Source organism: Fusarium odoratissimum (genome assembly GCF_000260195.1).
Source record: "Fusarium odoratissimum NRRL 54006 unplaced genomic scaffold supercont1.33, whole genome shotgun sequence".
In the NCBI taxonomy this organism is placed as follows: Eukaryota; Fungi; Ascomycota; class Sordariomycetes; order Hypocreales; family Nectriaceae; genus Fusarium; species Fusarium odoratissimum.
The window spans coordinates 103837-121637 of NW_022158779.1; the positions used below are offsets into that span (position 1 = coordinate 103837).

Genomic DNA, 17801 nt, shown 5'->3' on the forward strand with positions numbered 1-17801 from the left:
CGTACATCGCGTAAAATAGGATGACTGTGTAATCTATCTTAGACTGGCGAGGGCGAGGGTGCTACGGACCGAACTACTAGTTCGTGTGAGAGTTTTGGAGTCTATGTCGGATGTTTCGGAGGATGAACGTACTATCAAATTAGTCAGTGTATTTAATTTGTGGCTCGATTACATAGTATGCATAGTTATGTACGTTATATACACTAAATAGTGTTAGGGTCATTGATCAGTGAATTATGATAGCTTGCGTGTCATCTTTCGTTGCTTTCTTTCCCCGCCAGCTACCATCCATGAACCCGTGGAGATAGGCCCCTCCTATCAACTGGCAATGGTGATCCGCTTGTGGATCAAACTCGCCCAAACGCCTGAATATCAAAAGCACCCGTGATCGTGGCACCACCCAGACTGTATCTCCCTTCTGCAAATTCTGTGAGCCAAGTCCGACGTACCCTTTCTCTGTTATGAAGGGTCGAAGGTACTCCCCATATGCAAATTGCGAGCCAAACTCCATCGATGAGACAGACTCGCATCCTTTGGCGGTGGCAAGCCATTCTGCATCATGGGGCCAGAACTTATTGAAAGCTTCCTTGAGATTCGTCCAATAATTTTCGTTTTCTGGAGACACTACCACAGACTGCATTCTCTCCTTTAACCATTTTGTGAAACTAGGCCCCATTGATGATCCTCTTGGCGGAGGAAGTCTGGCCTCTCCATAAGTATTCTTAGTCACCGTTCGCCAGAAAGCCTCCATTCGACCTTCGCCAGTGACTCCATACTTTTCAGGCAGCCTCAGTAACATATCCAAGAGTCTTGGAAAAGGTTTGCAATTCAAAACATCGCGCTTTGACTCTGCAACGAAAGAGATCTTGTCCACTTGCATTCCGCGGATAGTCATAGTAAGCTCACTCTTGTCGAACGTAGCAGGCCAAAGGGTGAGCTTCTCTTCACGTGAGAAGTTCGTATCCGGCGAAAAGAAGAATGAATCTGCTTGATATCTCTTATATCCTGTGACTCTGAGACCAAGAGGATGTCTGACACTCCAGTCAGGAACCCAGGAGGGAAGGTCTGCGCCGTCTAACTTAACATTGCGAAAACCCTCTGCGCAAGAAAGGACGAGCAGATCCTCACAGTCCGTGAGAAGTTGAGTGGCGATGTCGAGGTACGTCTTTCCAGGACTGCAATCCTTTCCATACGTCGGGCACAGCAACGGCGGCAACTGTTCAATACCTTCACGACCTTGGATAAGACCCAGCAGAGCGTATGCTTTGTCCCCAAGCTCTGTAGCCTCGCAGTCACGGGATCGTATCAGCGTGTATAATAGCACATTGGCCCAGTGCTCTGTGGCCATAGTTGATTTCGTTGCCTCGAGAATCGCCGGCACTCCGTAGTTACGGGACGCTTTCAAGCTGCTGGTGGAAGATGACGTTCCCTCGGCGGGTCGACCATCGTAGAACTGCTTCAAAGGGCTTGTTGCTATGTTATGTGAGGCCTTCACGAATACATCCCAATCTGTTGAGTACGCTCCGCAGCGGAGAGTTACGTGCTCCGGGAGTACGAGTTCTTGGATGATCCATGATCTGTTCCAGTAGGTACGATCGAAGATCTTCCCAATGGCCTCCCAACAGGCCTCGTCTTCATCAGAATGCTCAGAACCTGTTCGTCTAGTTGGTATACCCAAGGATGGAAGGATGTTCCGGTCAGCTACCTTAGCCATGTGATCAAAAGCTCGCTTCGTATGCGCATCCGAGTCCCCAAGCCATGCAATGACAGGATTTGCTCTTCTGTAGATCTCAGCCATCATGTTGCTGACTTGATAACTCCTCTCATCGTTATCATTCTGATTTATGCATATCGCGTCGATCCAGAACTCCTTATCTTTCAACCTTTGGTCTTCCTTCACCTGGACTAGGAAGTCCAGCAGGTTTATAGCAACCTTAAGTTCCCCATTGCCAATTTTGATAGGCGCGACAAGCTCGTTTGTATATGATTTGAAAGGCTCCTCGTTGATTGGCGCTCCCCATCTATATGAAAGAGCGTGGTAGCGTGTCAATGGATCATGCAAGCTTACTACTCTTAGCTTCCATTCTGCTTTGGTGATATCTGAAGCCCAACTGTCGAGTGACACTAGACGCAATTCACCAGCTTTGACTGGGAACTTTGAATAGTCTAGAGCCATGGGGTCCTAATGTGCAAGAAAAATATAGAAATATGTTGGTAAAAATGATGCTCTGGACTAAAGAAGCGAATGAAGGCCGGAGGAAGACCTGCGATAAAGGATTTAGCCATCCACTAGCTCTTATGATCCCGCCCTAGTGATTGCGGTTGAAATGTCTCCTCTTTGTGTTACCAGTGATATTTGTCATGTGTTTTGAGACGCTGGTCTAATCTGCATGACGCGGGATTTGTTGGCGTTGCGTCATTGGCCGCTGAATGAGGGGGCCTCCGTCTCACTGCCTCACGAAGTCAGCCATGTCTTTATCGATATTTGATGAGTCGTGAGTCTTATGGTCTAGGCTTTCCATGTTGCTTCATTCAGTTTGCCTTCACTACAATTGCCTGTCTAACTTGTCAAGGTGACCTCTAATACACCTGCCGACAACCCCCTTCAATGCATCCAGGTTCTTTATTATCACCACTTCTCTCATCTGTCCCAATGTCAGATCCTAAATGCTCGTATAAGTTCACCTTCGAACCTGGTTGGTTTGTTGACTATCCCGTGATTTCCCACTCATGTCCTGGATCGAAGCTCACCACTCAGCCAAATCTCGGTTTGCCTGATGATCGAGAATGGACGAGACTTACTGAACACGTCGAAAGATTAAATCACCAGGACAATTCAGATGTCATACATAAAATCTTGCTGGTTGCGCGACATGGCCACGGTGTTCACAACGATGTGATGGAGGAGGTTGGGTCAGAAGAATGGAAGGTATGCCTCTCCCAGTAGCTTGGACATGATCATAGCAAGCTGATACTCCATAGAATCATTGGTCAAAGCTACCCGGTGACGCAAATAGAACTTGGCTTGATGCCGAGCTTGTTGAAAAGGGAGTCGAACAAGCTACAGACCTCGGGAAGATGTATGCCGAGGGCATCCGGCATGCGGGCTTCCCCGTCCCCGACACTATCTATACCAGCCCGCTTGCTCGAGGCCTCAAGACAACGAGTCTGATTTTCAGAGAGATCATCGTAGGACAAGGGATTGAGTTCAGGCCTATAGTGAAAGAATATCTTCGAGAACGACTTACCAATCATACATGCGATAAGCGGAGGATGAGACAGTGGATTCAAGCCTCTTATCCCGACTATGAGTTGGAATCAGGCTTCGCCGAAGAAGATGTGTTATGGCATGCTGATCAATCAGAGTCGAATGAAGCACATATTGCCCGGACACAAGAACTACTTGAGGATGTTTGGAGACATGATTCGGGATCATGCATTGCTTTGACCACTCACTCATTCACCATATCTACTATCCTAGAAGTTATTGGGGCGCCTGAGTTTCGGATGGGCGAAGGCGCCATGGTGGCATTCTTGGTCAAAGGCGAGAAGTTTAACGCAAAATAAGCTCAAAAAAGGAAAAGATGACAATAGGCAAAGAGTCCATCATGTTTCCCGTCATCAAAGTCATGTATCATGAAGTATTATATACAAGCTGTCCCTCCCGAGGCCTATAGCCTCCGCTGTTGTGATATGTTTCCTTCCCTTCCAGGAGCTCTGAGGTTTGTCTCAGCCCTGTCTTGTACGAGACCATATCCCGTCCTAGCATCACCACTTTCTGCACCCAACGCCCCATTCTTTGAGGCACCGACAATCGAGGAAGGCTTCATATTAAGCATTACGCCTGCTTCTCTATATGCTTGTATACCAACCAATACTCCGATGACTGCTAATAAGATACTCGCTGCGTAAACACATAATAGCTGAACCTGCTTGCAAACAAAGAGCGTGGTTTGTCTTTGCTGACGGCAGGGATACCTCGTAGATGCGTCTCCCTTACCAGTCCCTGATGGCTTCCCGTTCGACGCCCAAGCGACAGCAACAAAGGATGGTTCAGAAAACAGGGACATGACAAGATCCTCGTAAAGCTTCTGAATACCTTGATGCAGGTCTGTGATGGGAAGAGGGTTTATCTTAGCCCCCAAGGATGTGAGGAGAATATATGTCGTTGTTTTGTTGGTTGCTGTGTTGACGCTTCCTCCAACATATCGTCGGAGTCCATTGCCGATTACGTGATATACAGCCGTTCGGCAATACTCTTTAAAGTCTTGAGGATGAACCCAGTTACTTTCGGGGACCGAAATCTTCTTTGAAGTCTTTCCGGGGGTATTTTCTGAGACTGGAGTTGTGTTGACTACCTTCCTGACATACTCACGTTTCTTAATCTTGTATGACTGGGCACCTCTGACGTAGTCGAATCTAACAGTGTAGTTGACTTGATAATGCTCACAGCCGAAGATAACGGCCGTATAGGCTATATCCCAGCCCTTTTCTTCCTTATTCTTTGGCTGTTGCTCGTTGATGTTCTTGACAGTCGAATAGCCAATCCAGATGATGGGCTCATTTTTGAAGACATCCAAGTCCTTAGGCCGTGGCTAACTGTAGGTGGTGTAATTCTCCCTAGCAGCCATAGACATGTAAGTATAGTTACCTTCTGGGGCAAGAAGCGAAGTATTGAAAGGCGGCTCAGCGTCACCAAGCTTCTTCACCTTCGACCCAACACCAGAAGCCACCTCTTCATATTTGTACCCTGGCGCCAGAAATTCAACAACATAAGTGCAATTCCAGCCATCCGAACAGACCTCCTCAGCTGACTCATCCCTCACAAGGGGTTCACGCATGAAGACCGCCTTGTTCGACACAACAGACCTGTACATAGTACTCGCAGCATTCCAATAGTCGAAATGCGTCAAATTGAAGTCTTTAGGCTTCGTCTCCCTGCTAGTAGTATTGAAATGCGCCACAGATCGGAGTGTCCTTCCATTGATTACTGGTCTCTCACGGCAGTCATAGTTGGCCTCATTGTCAAAATTTAGCGTTCGGACAGAAGGACACGATACTAGCTCCTCCGTAACTCCGGCCACGACAGCTAGTGTCTCAGCTGTGAGAACTACCACCAACGGTGTAATCCAACAATAAAGAGCGAGCAGGGTTCCGATCTTAGAGTTCTTGAGGGAGGACCATGTCAGGAGGGAAAAGATGTCGTTATTGGCTGTGAAGACCGCATCAACTGTTTCGAGCCGCGCCATCTTATGGCGGGCGATTAGCCATGCTCGCTGCTGAAAGGCCATGGCGACAGCAGTTCCTAGGCTTGCTTTAGCGCAAAAGGCAATTATTGTACCATATCGCAGCATGAGAGATTGGCTGGTGGCTTCTTGTCCGTCAAGGCTAAGTAGAAAAGATGGTGACCGCTTGCTAATGCAGTACCAAGAACTGTCAAGAGACACATATTCCACGGTTTTAGAGTGTATTTGCTCCATATTTGGGTGAAACTTCCGTCTGTCGTGGAAGACCTGAATTTGCTGCTTGTCTTCACTGCCCGTCTAGCGAGATCTGGGGTCTGAGGCTTGCTGTTTCTAAAAGATTCGTATGGTGACAGGAGCTCAATTTGATCCGAAGACGCGTTCGAGCTCCCAGCTCTATGAGGACCCTTCCAATAAGCCGACAAACGACTTTGCGATGACTCCATTTCGTAGGAGACTCAGATGATGTCACGAAAAGATCGAAAATGGAGGGGCTCAAAATCTGGTATTGATGCTCACAGCCTTATATAAATTTATGCAGTATGCGTTATGCCAAGTAACACAGCCGTTGAACAATCCCTGCAGTATGACATACAGTCAGCTCAGCCTAAAATCTCCGTCTATCTTAATCTATGGGGGAATCATTTCCGACCATCGTACAATTGCTATGCGACAAAGGAAATAAAAACATTAGAATAATGGTAATGTGGTTGGTGTAGCTATGCTCGCTCGCTTTATTACATCGAACATCCCGTCTCCAAGGAAAAGTAGGGGTATCATCGCACGCCGGCCTGAACAAGTCGGCTTTCGGCTGCTGGGTTGTTGAGGAACTTGGGCACAGAGTCCTGAAATCCGTTAGTATGATGTTGCAGAGCGGTATGGGGAATTATTTACAGTGGCCATGAGTTTGAAGACGGCATCTTGTGCAGTCTCTAATAGCGATGTCACCTCTTTCAAGGTATCTGCTACCGTGGCATCAAGAGCTTGAGCCTTGGTCATTCGTTGAGCAAGACTTGATCGGATCTTGTGGTTGACGTTGACCTCTCGCGGTGACCCGGGTGCGAGGAAGGTGTTGAAGACAACATGGGCTTGAGAAAGAAGCTCATTCGCGGCATCATCGCCCTTCTTGTCCTTTAGCATCGTCTCGAGCATGGCCTTAGAGTCCCGAATGATCTCATCAGCCTGCTCGTAGAATGCAAGACTCTCTTCACAGTAAGTCTCTCGAAGGTTCTCACGGAACAACAATCGCAGTGTAGGGTCGAGGAGGATCTTTTCAAGCTTGTGGCGGTTGCTTTCGTTGACGCCGCCCTTTGCTGATGATGAGTCTGTCTTGCCTTGTGATGAGCAGCGACTCGATGAGCTAGTCTCGACAAGGTCTTGACCGCGCTGGGAGAGTTGGTAGATTGCGATGGGAGTAGGTTGGAAGAGTTTGCAGGCGGCAAATTGATTCATGTAGGCCATGTCTGTTGTCACTGACTCGATGAGGTTGTAGTGCACGAAGTGGGTTGCCATGTTGACGGCTTCTCGTAGATCGACGCATGTCGTGTTGTCTCGCAGCCACTCAGCGATGACTTGGCCAGTGCAAGTATCATGGTATGTCTTCCCATTCACCTTGCGTTCTGGCTGGAGTCGGATACCTGCTGCACCTTCTGAGTAAGGCCCCTTCTTGCCTCGTCCGTCAACACCGATCAACCGACAGAAGACGACCTCAGTGGTGGCTCGATCGACATGGCACTTATCGGTCTTGACATCTCGTTCCAGATGCAACAAAGGCCCTGTAATGAGACAATGCAGCTCGCTAAGCTGATCCTGGTAAAGGCCATTTGATTGACAGAACCAGTCAAAGATCATGATACCCTTGGACGTTGGTCTCCATACTCCACCTCTTTGTTGAAACACCTGGTCGGGCTTTCCATCGGCAGACTCGATATATCGGGCATCGACGAATTGCTGACACAAATTTCGGGCTGTGTTCTTGTTCATAGAGAAGGTTGTTGTGGAGGTGGAGACGACGGTGCCCGATGGGTTGCTAGGATCGGGCATACGATTTGACTGGGTAAGTTTGAGATTGCCGAGGTTGTGGATAGCATCTTCAGCGAGGAATGTATGTTCGATCTTGATGAAGCGGACGCGATGAGGGACGAGAGGGAGAAGACTGGCGAGGAGAGCGGAAAAGAGATCCTGGAGGTCCTGTTTGAAGCTGTTAGTGGTGTTGAACAAAGAAGCAAATGTTGTTGTTATAGCCGGTGTTATGTCCGGAGTCAAGTACCGACCTTTGATTGCGGTCGGTCATCGTTTGACGCGCATAGCAATCGCGACGACGACTGCGTAATTGTTCCCTTTGACATGTTGGATACCTGCGTTGAAGCTCGCCTCTGCAGAGTTGTAGAACCTCCTAGGTCAAGCATCACTTCAGATCCGAAGAAGCAAAAAAAAGCAGCACAGATGAGCGGACGATAGCAGGTCCGGGCGACGATGCGATGGCGGAGCCGGAGATGATAAAGGATTGGAAAGGGGACCTACATTACTCGTGCGGCCGCCGAACGATTCCTCTTTGAGCGAGCGGGTGCAGAGTCTTTTCCTCGTGGGAAGCGGAGAACCACATGGCGAGCCGCTCGACCACGCGACTGACTAGATCTAGATGGAGATTAGACTGTTGATTAATCCACGTGCATACGATGTTGCTGCGAGATGCACCAGAGGCTGGCGTTTCCTTTAGTCCGTGGAGCAGTGACCACCTGCCAAGCACTCCTCCTGTCTGGTGTGCCCTGATAACTCAGCTCAAAACAGCCCAGCCTCGCATGTTATTGTTTTGTTTACTGCAAGGCATAAGCCGCTTGAGCTTCGATTCTGCTTTGTGAGGGACCAACCTTTGTGGCCATGGCCCCTTTCACCGAAGGAACCAAGGTTTGCATCTAGGACAAGTCCAGTCTAGCATCATCTGTCTAGAGTCTTGGGAGCATCTTTTCCACCAATCACGTACTTTTTGGAGCCTAAAGCAGCTCCATCAATCTAGGAAAATTCTCGAGACACGGGAAAGGTTACCCTTGCAGTCAGGTTAAATATGGAACAAAACCGCCCGGCAATTCGACCTTGCTCTCTTGCTGTTCTCTTTTTTGCTAGCTGAAAATCCCCTTGTCAATTGTATTGAAATGTTGTTGGTGATCTTCACCGATGATCGACATGCAACATTGAAGCGACACCGCCGGCTCCGCTCACCCACTTGGGCTGGCATTGAAGCAAATTGCGCCTGCGGTTCCGCTGCGTGACATGATCAAGCCCCAATGGAAATATGGACATGGACATGATCCGAACATCAACGGACCAGATCTACTGTGGCGCCAACCGACTCGGCCGTGAGATGCGCCCCCCTCACCCAACGACTCAGTGAACCATTTGAGGCTCAAGGAGACGCTAAACGAGATAACGCAAATTACGATTCCATGGCGCCAAAAAGTGGTTCCACTTGGGTTGAAGAGCCAACGGGGGTCGAGATGATTCGTCAATCTGGGAGAACAGCTCGCGGGAATTCCGAGATCTCCCTTCGACCGATTCTCCATGAGACATGGATGAATTGAATGAAAGCTTGCTGATGCCGAAGAATCGACTGTTTCTAGAAAGACCCTTGACTTGGCTTTTGACGTGGTGGTTGCATTGCCCGTTTCACCTCCAATACATCATCGCCGATCGTTCCCTTTCTGTGTTGTCTCGCTTATGCTTATGAGCTTCAGTAGACGAATGTCCACAGACAATGGATCCTTAGACTAGTTCCAGAAACCAACAGTCCGGGTCATTTTGCACTTTTGTTCGCACTAGAGCTCATGATCTTTCGTTCTCTGAATCAAATGCATGTCGATCCTCTGTGGATACCCCAGATATCCGCTTCAATAGTTTAGAACGGCGGGACAACGGCCTCAACCCCGATACACCATTTTGCGCTACAGTGTCACTATCACAAATGATCAGTGGGCGGGAGATGAGATGTAGTGGGTTTAGGTTCCGCTTGTCTGTGCTCAGGGCTGAAAATACCCTGGTAATCTTGTTCAGGAGAAATCATCCACGTGGGAACCCGAAAGTCCGTGACGGCTTCCGTTGGGCTCTTGGAATGGCATTTACCTTTTCAGAATGTCGCGATAGTTACACTCTATCCTGTTATCTCCCCAAGGGTGCAATTGCGGCTCCTAAAATTCCCGATTACCGACAGTCCAACATGATCACCGTGAACCCATGCATAATACGGCTCAGGCTGTAATCTCTTTGATCGCATGAGTTGCATGATCATGAGTCCCGGGTAGATGCCAGCCGCGTATTCCCCAGCCTAGCACAAACACCACCAATGAGACAGCAGCGAACACGAAACCGTAACGCCGCCAGCAACCCACAGTCTGCATTGATTATGCAAGCTAAACAAGTCACAAATCGGCAGTTGCTAGAACATTCATAAGACTGCTCATTGGCACTGACTCATGAACCCCTGACAGTCTCTGGCCGGATAACAGGGCTAGCTAGTTGTTAGTTCCAATTTCCACGTGGCCGACACGTTTCGCGCGTGAGACCATGACGAGCAGACCCGTACTAACTCGTGTTTTTGCAGATTTGTGCTACTCTGGCAAGACGAAATCGTCCCTGTAATCTGCCTTCTTGACAAATAGTTATCAGTAGCTAATGATCTCAATGTAGCTACTCACTCAGGGGTTGAATTGATGCCGATCTTCGGAACCTCCGCGACTGAGACTGATAGCTGTAGTACCAAGAGATTGATGAATGCGCGCTGAAGTTTCACAGAAGTCGCATGACCTGCTGGCTTACACAGATGGTAGTTTATTCCATCTAACACAAGCTACATGCTCTATATCCGTCGTCAACACAAAAGCTGCTGAGTGCAACTCAGCTGTCATCAATTTCCTGAGATGAAGAGTGCTCTGTTGACCCAACAGCACCGTCATTCATATCTTCAGCAAGATGGGGGAAGCCCAGCTAGCAAGACGCCTACATGAGCTAAGTATCGGCGGCATGTGGGCAGCTGGGGAATCATCTGTGCCTATTGGCTTCAGCAGTGACTTGCATGAAAGATGGCTTGCTCACGGACACGGATGCAGACTTCCATCTCACCCGGGCTCGGGTCTGAGCCGGGGCTTAGTCCCTGTCGTGATTCTGCTGTTGGCTGGATCGGCCTTACTGAAGTGGCTTGACGGCTTTACCTATCCATTCAGGTAGACTTGATGCATGTTTTGCAACTTTGAGACATCGCAGCCCTGTTGGATCTTTTCTAACATTCTATATGATAGAGAATACGGGGTTCCGAGATTTGAGAGGCTGGTACTACAGGCTGAGTGACTGTAGGTAATAGAGGCTATATGATTGTAGACTGCAGTTTCCCCATGCATGGCAGTTGAGGTTTAGTAAGGTAATGCATTAGAATCCAGGTACTCAGAATGATTTCGGTAATATAGAGCATAATCACTGAAACTCTACCTACCAATCATAAGTCGTTGCGGGCGAATGGTTTAGTGGTATAATACTCCCTTAGCATAATTCATTAGAATAATCTGGGAGTGGTCCAGGGTTCGATTCCCTGTTCGTCCAAGATAGGTGGTTTAATCCCACTGTTATCCGCTTCTTTTTGCGTTTTGTCAATTGACAATCATAAGCTATCTTGGGATAAGAGGAGGTTTCTTTTTAAAGCTGGTGTCTTGCCCGAGAAGTATGTCGTGCGATTGAGATTATATGGTTTATCGCTCGCTTTTCGATTTTTTATATCCCCGCGCTACCGGGTAAGCTTTTGAATTTTGACACCATCTAGGCACTTAGTAGTTATATAGTAAAATCTCTCCAGCAGGTCTTTGTTACAATTCTTAGATGCGCCAACATGTTTTGTCTTTTACCTTGCGATGCTTCTTCGCTAAACTGTGATTTCTCGGCGTTCAGCTTGGTGACCAAGTTCGAGTCACGCTCAAAATGCTGCGTGAAGCCTCATGATTGGAGCGCATCAAGTTTTAAGCTTACAATTAAGCCTGCCAGGGGCCAACCCAATGGGATAACTTCACCATTTCCACGAAATCATTCCGCGAACCTGATATACCTGAAGCTACGTCACAAACAGGCAAAAGATCACCTCAAAGTCCGTATTCCTCTCTCACAAAGCAAGATCTAAGCCATTTTCGGAGCTTCCCTCTCCGTCGACCCAATCAAGCCAAAGCGCGTCAACATCTTCCCCGCACAAAAACATGTTCACGCGGGGACCCCACAAACCGCGACGAGCAGGGGGATCAACGGCTTATTATCCTAGAAAAGGAGGTCATGACACCATGCAAGACTTACCGCGCCATTGAGATGCCGCCGCTGGAGAGAAAACTTCGTGACATCGCGGCCTGCATGGTCGGTAGATATCCCGAAGTTGATCGCCAAGACTATGGGTGACGAGCTGAGGGAGCTGCCGAGGCAGGAATGTGAATATGTCAGTCGCTATAAGAAGTGCTGAGGATCGCTAGGAACGAGAGAAGAGACTGTGGCATCCTCGCCTGCATCTCACAGTAATCATGCGCTTCCAATCTCTTCTCTGGGGAGGGCTCTTGAGTCTCTCTGCAGTCCTCGCTGCTCCAACTGCCAACCAAGAGCCTCCTACGCCCGCCAAGCGTGCTGTCCCTACTTCCACGTTCTCCAACAACGTCATCTTTTCTCCTCCTTCCAATGCTGGCTGGACAGACCCTCGGGTTCTCTACGCCCGCTCCATCCAGCTCTCAGACGGTTCTCTGCTGGCAACCTGGGAGAACTACTCCCCGGAGCCTCCGCTGGTTTACTTCCCCATCTACCGTTCTACAGATGGTGGTGTGAAGTGGACTCAGATTGGAAAGGTCCAGGATACAGTTAACAACTGGGGATTGAGATATCAGCCAGACCTTTATGAACTGCCAAGAGCTATTGGAAAATACCCTAAGGGAACTATCCTATGCACAGGAAACAGCATTCCTACCGATCTGAGCAAGACCAAGATCGACGTCTATGCTAGCACTGATGGTGGCAAGACATGGAAATTTGCTAGCAGCATTGCTTCAGGCGGCGAAGCTCGCCCTAACAACGGCCTCACACCAGTCTGGGAGCCTCACATGATGTACGAACTCCTTCCGCAACCTCCCAAGAAACCTTAACTAACTAAAAACCAGGGTTTATCAGGACAAGCTTGTTTGCTACTACGCCGATCAGCGTGATCCCAAGCACGGCCAGAAGCTCTCCCACCAGACTACCACCGATCTCGTCAGCTGGTCTTCTCTCGTCAACGACGTCGCTGATAGCAACTACAACGCTCGACCTGGTATGCCAGGAATCACCCTCCTCCCCAACGGCCAGTACATCTTTGTCTACGAGACCTGCGGCACCCAAGGCTGCAGAATCTTCTACCGCCTGACCTCCAACCCTCTCAACATCCTGGCAGCTAAGGAATATGCTCTGGTCAGCAACAAGGGTACCCGCCCCGTCAGCTCTCCTACCGTCGTCTGGAGTTCAGTTGGAGGGGCCAACGGAAGTATCATCGTCAGTGCCGGAAGCCAGTCTCAAATCTTCGTCAACAAGAACCTTGGTGCTGAGAACTCTTGGGTCGAGTTTGCTACTCCTCAGCCTAATGCGTATACCCGTGGGCTTATGGTGTTCAAGGAGAATGATAACTTCTTGGCTATTATTGGAGGCGGGTGGTTGCCTCCTAGCAGCACCAACCAGGTTAGCCTGAGCGTTATAGACTTGAAGAAGACCGGACTGTAGAATAGCGCATTAAATTATAGGATTATAGAAAAATCTAACGGTCTGCACTTTTTCGAGACTTGGGATAAGTAACAGGATGAACTTGATGAAAAGCTACGTCCCACTCACAACTTAGACGAAAGAAAAGACCCTATCAGGAGGTGCGAACTTTGACTGTGCAATCTGATTAGTTTCAATTGAGCCAAGGATGTTGCTGAGAAAAGGCATCAGCAGTTCCCTACCATTTTCAATGTCACGGAACCGCCCCAATATGGAGCCCATTCATTTTGATTTGAACCTTGGTCTTAGAAGTGAATGCTTTCTTGCACCATAACTTCACTCTCAGCTCATGACTGTCTTCTGTCAACCCTGGAATATCCACCCTAAAATCATGAAGCTTCTTATGCTTCGCTTCTTTTGAACGACCGAAAGTGCATAAGTTCCACCAGGGAACGTGAAGCGTATTCTGCAATCGAACTTTCGGAGGATCTTACCCATGGTAAGCCGATATTGGCCAGCTATAAAGTACGGCGTGTCGGCTGTCAAATTGAGCTGGTTGATACGGAAAGTCGGTCTAAGGCCACGTTGAAATAGAAAGAAACCACTGCAAGATCGTCAGCTATCATGCAACGAATCATTATCGAGGACAGGTACGCTGTATAAGGTCCGACTAGCACCCCGCGATCGTAGTTGTCCTCATGGTACACAATCTCTGCGCCCCTGCTGACGGCTTTCCATGGATTATTGTCGTGCCACCACAGCTGTGGATATGGCAAGAGATTGTTTTGGAACATCGGATGCCATTCCGGTCTGTCTGGATAGACTGGGGGAACAGGTTCAGCGGTAGCATGGAATATCGAAGCGAATAGCGCACACGCGAAATAGAGAAGCCTCATGACGTGAAATGAAATATGATTTGGAAAGTTCACTGAGGATTTCGTGAAGATATGTGAGTATACCAAAAGCTTAACCTTGTGGCCCGCAGTTATATCTATATAGGTAGCCAAAGGTCTAGGTCACGTCATGAACAGAAAAAGATTCGATGGATCCAAACAAGGCCTGCTCAAGGTTGTGGAGTCAAAGATTCAGAGTTTTCTCATATTAGTCAATGATGAAGGCTAAAGTTAATGGGCCTGCTACTCTCTTTTCTCACTAATCTCCTCCTTGTGGCCTGGCTGTAGTCCTTCCATAATGATTCTAGTCGCTTCCTCCTCATTGTCGTATAGCGGAACCTTCTCGTTGATGCCAGTGTCATATTTCATCCTGCTCTCAACAGTCTCACTGAGCCACCTGAAAGCCTCGAACAACCCTTCGCCAGTCTTGATGCTCGATCCAGACACCGCCCGCAGCATCGTTAGTTCATGCAGCACCAGTCCTTTGAGTCACTCACATGTGGTATATTTACTAAAGGTGATGAAGAATCGTCGACATAAAACCCTTTTATCTGCTCTGCTGTACGAGCGGTCTGTGGGCGATGTCAGTATAAGGTTCTGTTGTGAGATCAAGCCACATACGCTATTATCTTGCTTGTTTGCTAAAATCAACACAGGGATGTCATTGCGCAATCCATCTTGGTGGCGCACAGCTCGGAAAAGCTCTTCTCTTGCTTCTATGAGACGGTCGTGATCGGCCGAGTCGTCGACCCATATAAGCGCATCGCAATGCTTGATGAACGACCTCTCCATCCTCCAGTATGGCTCAGGCCTGCCACCACTGAGATCAATGGTTTGGAAAGTGACATTGCCGCATCTATAGACTTCAACCTGATGGGCAATCATGCCTACGACAACAGATATATCTTTTTCATTGGTAACCAAATGAGAGCGCAAGAGAGTTGACTTGCCAGCCTCGCCAAGGCCGCTAAGGAGGATGCGGTGGTGGCCTGGAAGAGTACTGAATAAGCTTGTGATTGGTGTGCCTGAGGATGGTCTCATGAGACCAATTGAAGCGAGAAAGTCACGAGCGTATGTGATTAGGTTTGACATGATTGTAGCAAATAAAGGGCTTGAGTTTGTCCAAATATGACTCACGATGCAAGAGGCTTATATGAGTTCTCAAATGGTTGCCTAGAGGAACTGGCCAGGGAGTGCTGATATCGAACACGTAGCTTTTACAAAGAGACCACTTAAGATCGATAAAAATCTAGCCTCTGAAGGCAAGAAGATTTGATGATCGGAATTCGGTTTGGGAATTACTTCGATTCAAACCACGAGAGCAGTCATAAAAGAAAATCACTGGCCGTGAAGGATGAATATTTAATGCCAAACCCAATGACTGTAGTCAGAACGACAAAGTTTAAAACGCGAACTCAATTGAGGATCCGCAAAAGTCAAGGTAGGCAACAGGCCGCATAGAGTTGTGTTACATGAGTCGAATTGAATCATTTCAGTGGGTGACTCATGAAGGCTTCATATTTGGTGGCGGGGTGATTGGATATGACGAAAGCTTATGATTACTCAGCGATTTTATCTTCTGCCCCGCTCTACTAAAATACTCACCTATCTCACCTCGACAAGCAACCACGAACTTACTCCAACAATCACCACTCCCCGAGACCGAGCCACATCTCGTCATCATGTTCAAGCGAAAACCCGACATCAGAAACCTGGCGCCTTTGCGCTCCTCAGATCGGCGAAAGCTCGCCGATCAAATCATCCGCGACTATCAAGTTTCTATCCAAGTGTCCGGCGACGATGCGTCATCAGGGACACAATCACAAACGGCACTGCGTAACTCACTTCTACCAGAGTCAACTTCATCAGCTCGTTTCATCACACCAACTGAACAAGGAACGGTGTACATAGGTGCACATCCAGATCAAGATGAGAGAGTCCTCTGGTTCCAGACCGGAAAGAACCCCCGCTTGATACCAACAGTGTACACTTTGTGGCGTAACCCTAACCTCATTCCACTTCTGCATACGCCCGATTTTGTGGTTGAGGAGAAGTTGAAGCATGGTGCTGATTTGATGGTTCCTGGGCTGGTGAAAGCCAGAGGCGCCAGCTGGGACACACGAGCGAGCACCGGCGCTGTTGTGGCTGTCGCGGGGATGCAGAATGACACAGTGCCAGCCTGGGTTGGAACATGTCAAATAGATGTGCGAAATCTGCCAGATGATGTGCGGGGGCAGAAGGGCGCGGCTATTAAGGCCCTTCACTGGGTTGGTGATGAGTGCTGGAGTTGGAAGCAACTTGGCAGTGGCGGAATCGACCCGCCTTCAAGCTTGGAGGGATGGGCAGGACTAGCAGCAGGGCTGGCTACTCAAGCTAACAAACTGTCGCTGGAGGAAGAGACTCAACCAGCAGAGTCGGCACCAGCTGCTCAAGACTCACAAGTCGACGAGGTCCAAGAAGGTGATGAGGTAGAGGAGGAGCACGAACCGACGACAAAAGAAATCAACGATGCTTTTCATCAAGCCTTCCTCTTTGCAGTCCACAAAGCCAAAGAATCCGGCAGCCCGCCACATTTCGGCTTACAGTTCCCTCTTCAGCCATCTTTCATCATCGCAAATATGGTGCAGCCCAATCTCCGATACCAGAACCCAAAGTACTACAACATCAAGAAGACGTCATGGAAGAACGCCAAAAAGTTCATCAAGCATCTTGATAAAGAACAGATCGTAAAGTCCAAGGACAGAAATGGTGGAGAGACCGTCATCCTGGATATTGACTTTGATGATCGGCAGGTGTTGGGCTTCCGGCCATATCGATTGCCGACACCGAAGGCTACCGGTGGAGATGTTTCAACGTCAGATGCCGGGCAAGCCTCAGGGTCGGGCTCATCTGCAGGGCAGAAGGTCAATATCCAGATGGTCTATCGCGTATCTTCAAAGCTCGTACCGACACTTGTCCCCTCCAAGATGGACTTCTACACCTCGCAGGAGATCTCAGCAGCTATCAAGTCGTACATCGACCAACATCCCGAATTAGGCGGCCAAGGAAACTCCAGCGTCAAACTCGACACATTTCTCGCCAACGACATCCTAGGTAACAAACCATCTGATGAAGACGTCAGCTTCCTTGCCGCAGGAAGAATCCCTCGAAGTACTCTCCAAAAGCGAGTGATCGAAGATACCCATCTCTGCCAACCCTTCCACATCATCTCACACGGCGCTCCTTCACCCGACCAAAAGCCAAAATCTGGCCTACCACCTCGGATCTTGATAACAATCGAGAAGCGAACCGGTACAAAGGTTGTCACCAAGATTTCCAACCTCGAGCCTTTCTTCATCGATCCGCAGGTCCTTGCACCGGAATTACAGAAGAAGTGTGCAGGTTCTGCGAGCGTAGGTCAAGTTGCTGGTGCGAAGCCTGGATCGATGGAAGTTGTTGTTCAGGGTGATCAAAGGAAGATCCTCGCAAAGGATATTTTGGCAAGGAAGGGTATTGATGCGAAGTGGGTGGATGTTGTGGACAAGACGAAGCCCAAGAAGAAGAAGTAGATGGGGCTCAAGCATGAGCTTGGTAAAGCATTGCGATTTCATCAAAACAGAATCTGCAAGACATCCTTAGGGGGTTTTATAGGATGATTGGATGGCATATGAATAGGCTGCAGGCAAACAAAAATAGCTTTTAGCAATGATAAGACCGCATTCTGGTGCAAACCAAAACTAATTTGGGGTCTCACTCGTATATATATAAGATTTCACCTATTGCTGAGGCCGTATTTGGCGAGCTGAAAGGAATCTGGTCGAGGTCCTAGGTGATAATTTATATAGTGGTACTGACCACTCACGACTAGTTGCAGCTCTATCCCGCGGCCCTCGAGATTACCTCACTGCAAGAGTCTGAGGAACACTATTGGATATCAGCCATGCTCACGTGC

At 48.6% G+C, this 17801-nt stretch overlaps 7 protein-coding genes and 1 non-coding gene across 10 annotated transcripts; 4 read left to right on the forward strand and 4 right to left on the reverse strand.

Moving 5' to 3' along the window:
* Window positions 1-116: 116 nt before the first annotated feature.
* Window positions 117-2340, reverse strand: FOIG_13407 (uncharacterized protein). Its single transcript, XM_031214556.1, has one exon. It carries the CDS (start codon window positions 2174-2176, stop codon window positions 227-229), a length of 1950 nt encoding a protein of 649 aa, XP_031055647.1. The 5' UTR covers window positions 2177-2340; the 3' UTR covers window positions 117-226.
* A 128-nt stretch (window positions 2341-2468) lies between these two features.
* Window positions 2469-3691, forward strand: FOIG_13408 (uncharacterized protein). Its single transcript, XM_031214557.1, has 2 exons — window positions 2469-2929; window positions 2983-3691. Exons 1-2 carry the CDS (start codon window positions 2609-2611, stop codon window positions 3565-3567), a joined length of 906 nt encoding a protein of 301 aa, XP_031055648.1. The 5' UTR covers window positions 2469-2608; the 3' UTR covers window positions 3568-3691.
* On the reverse strand, window positions 3672-5606 carry FOIG_13409 (uncharacterized protein; the record flags this gene model as incomplete). The annotated part of the gene is made up of 2 exons (XM_031214558.1): window positions 4710-5606; window positions 3672-4595 (listed from the first exon to the last, which is right to left on the reverse strand). The coding sequence occupies exons 1-2, from the start codon at window positions 5478-5480 to the stop codon at window positions 3672-3674; spliced, it is 1695 nt and encodes a 564-aa protein (XP_031055649.1). The 5' UTR covers window positions 5481-5606.
* Window positions 5607-5629: 23 nt separating this feature from the next.
* On the reverse strand, window positions 5630-8043 carry FOIG_13410 (uncharacterized protein). Of its 3 annotated transcripts, XM_031214560.1 has the most exons (4): window positions 7767-7864; window positions 7517-7638; window positions 6138-7433; window positions 5710-6088 (listed from the first exon to the last, which is right to left on the reverse strand). In XM_031214560.1, the coding sequence occupies exons 2-4, from the start codon at window positions 7589-7591 to the stop codon at window positions 6020-6022; spliced, it is 1440 nt and encodes a 479-aa protein (XP_031055651.1). In that variant the 5' UTR covers window positions 7592-7638; window positions 7767-7864; the 3' UTR covers window positions 5710-6019. The 3 variants fall into 3 exon arrangements, with proteins under 3 accessions (XP_031055650.1, XP_031055651.1, XP_031055652.1); XM_031214559.1 differs by having other exon boundaries at window positions 5630-6088; window positions 7517-8043; XM_031214561.1 differs by lacking the exon at window positions 7767-7864 and having other exon boundaries at window positions 6138-7763.
* Window positions 8044-10739: 2696 nt separating this feature from the next.
* Window positions 10740-10829, forward strand: FOIG_13411. Its single transcript has one exon. It is a non-coding gene; the product is annotated as a tRNA-Ala (tRNA).
* Window positions 10830-11645: 816 nt separating this feature from the next.
* FOIG_13412 (uncharacterized protein) lies at window positions 11646-13143 on the forward strand. The gene is made up of 2 exons (XM_031214562.1): window positions 11646-12354; window positions 12407-13143. Exons 1-2 carry the CDS (start codon window positions 11783-11785, stop codon window positions 12996-12998), a joined length of 1164 nt encoding a protein of 387 aa, XP_031055653.1. The 5' UTR covers window positions 11646-11782; the 3' UTR covers window positions 12999-13143.
* An 891-nt stretch (window positions 13144-14034) lies between these two features.
* FOIG_13413 (uncharacterized protein) lies at window positions 14035-15123 on the reverse strand. The gene is made up of 2 exons (XM_031214563.1): window positions 14492-15123; window positions 14035-14442 (listed from the first exon to the last, which is right to left on the reverse strand). The coding sequence occupies exons 1-2, from the start codon at window positions 14960-14962 to the stop codon at window positions 14332-14334; spliced, it is 582 nt and encodes a 193-aa protein (XP_031055654.1). The 5' UTR covers window positions 14963-15123; the 3' UTR covers window positions 14035-14331.
* A 347-nt stretch (window positions 15124-15470) lies between these two features.
* Window positions 15471-17625, forward strand: FOIG_13414 (uncharacterized protein). Its single transcript, XM_031214564.1, has one exon. It carries the CDS (start codon window positions 15553-15555, stop codon window positions 17416-17418), a length of 1866 nt encoding a protein of 621 aa, XP_031055655.1. The 5' UTR covers window positions 15471-15552; the 3' UTR covers window positions 17419-17625.
* The last annotated feature ends 176 nt before the right edge of the window (window positions 17626-17801 follow it).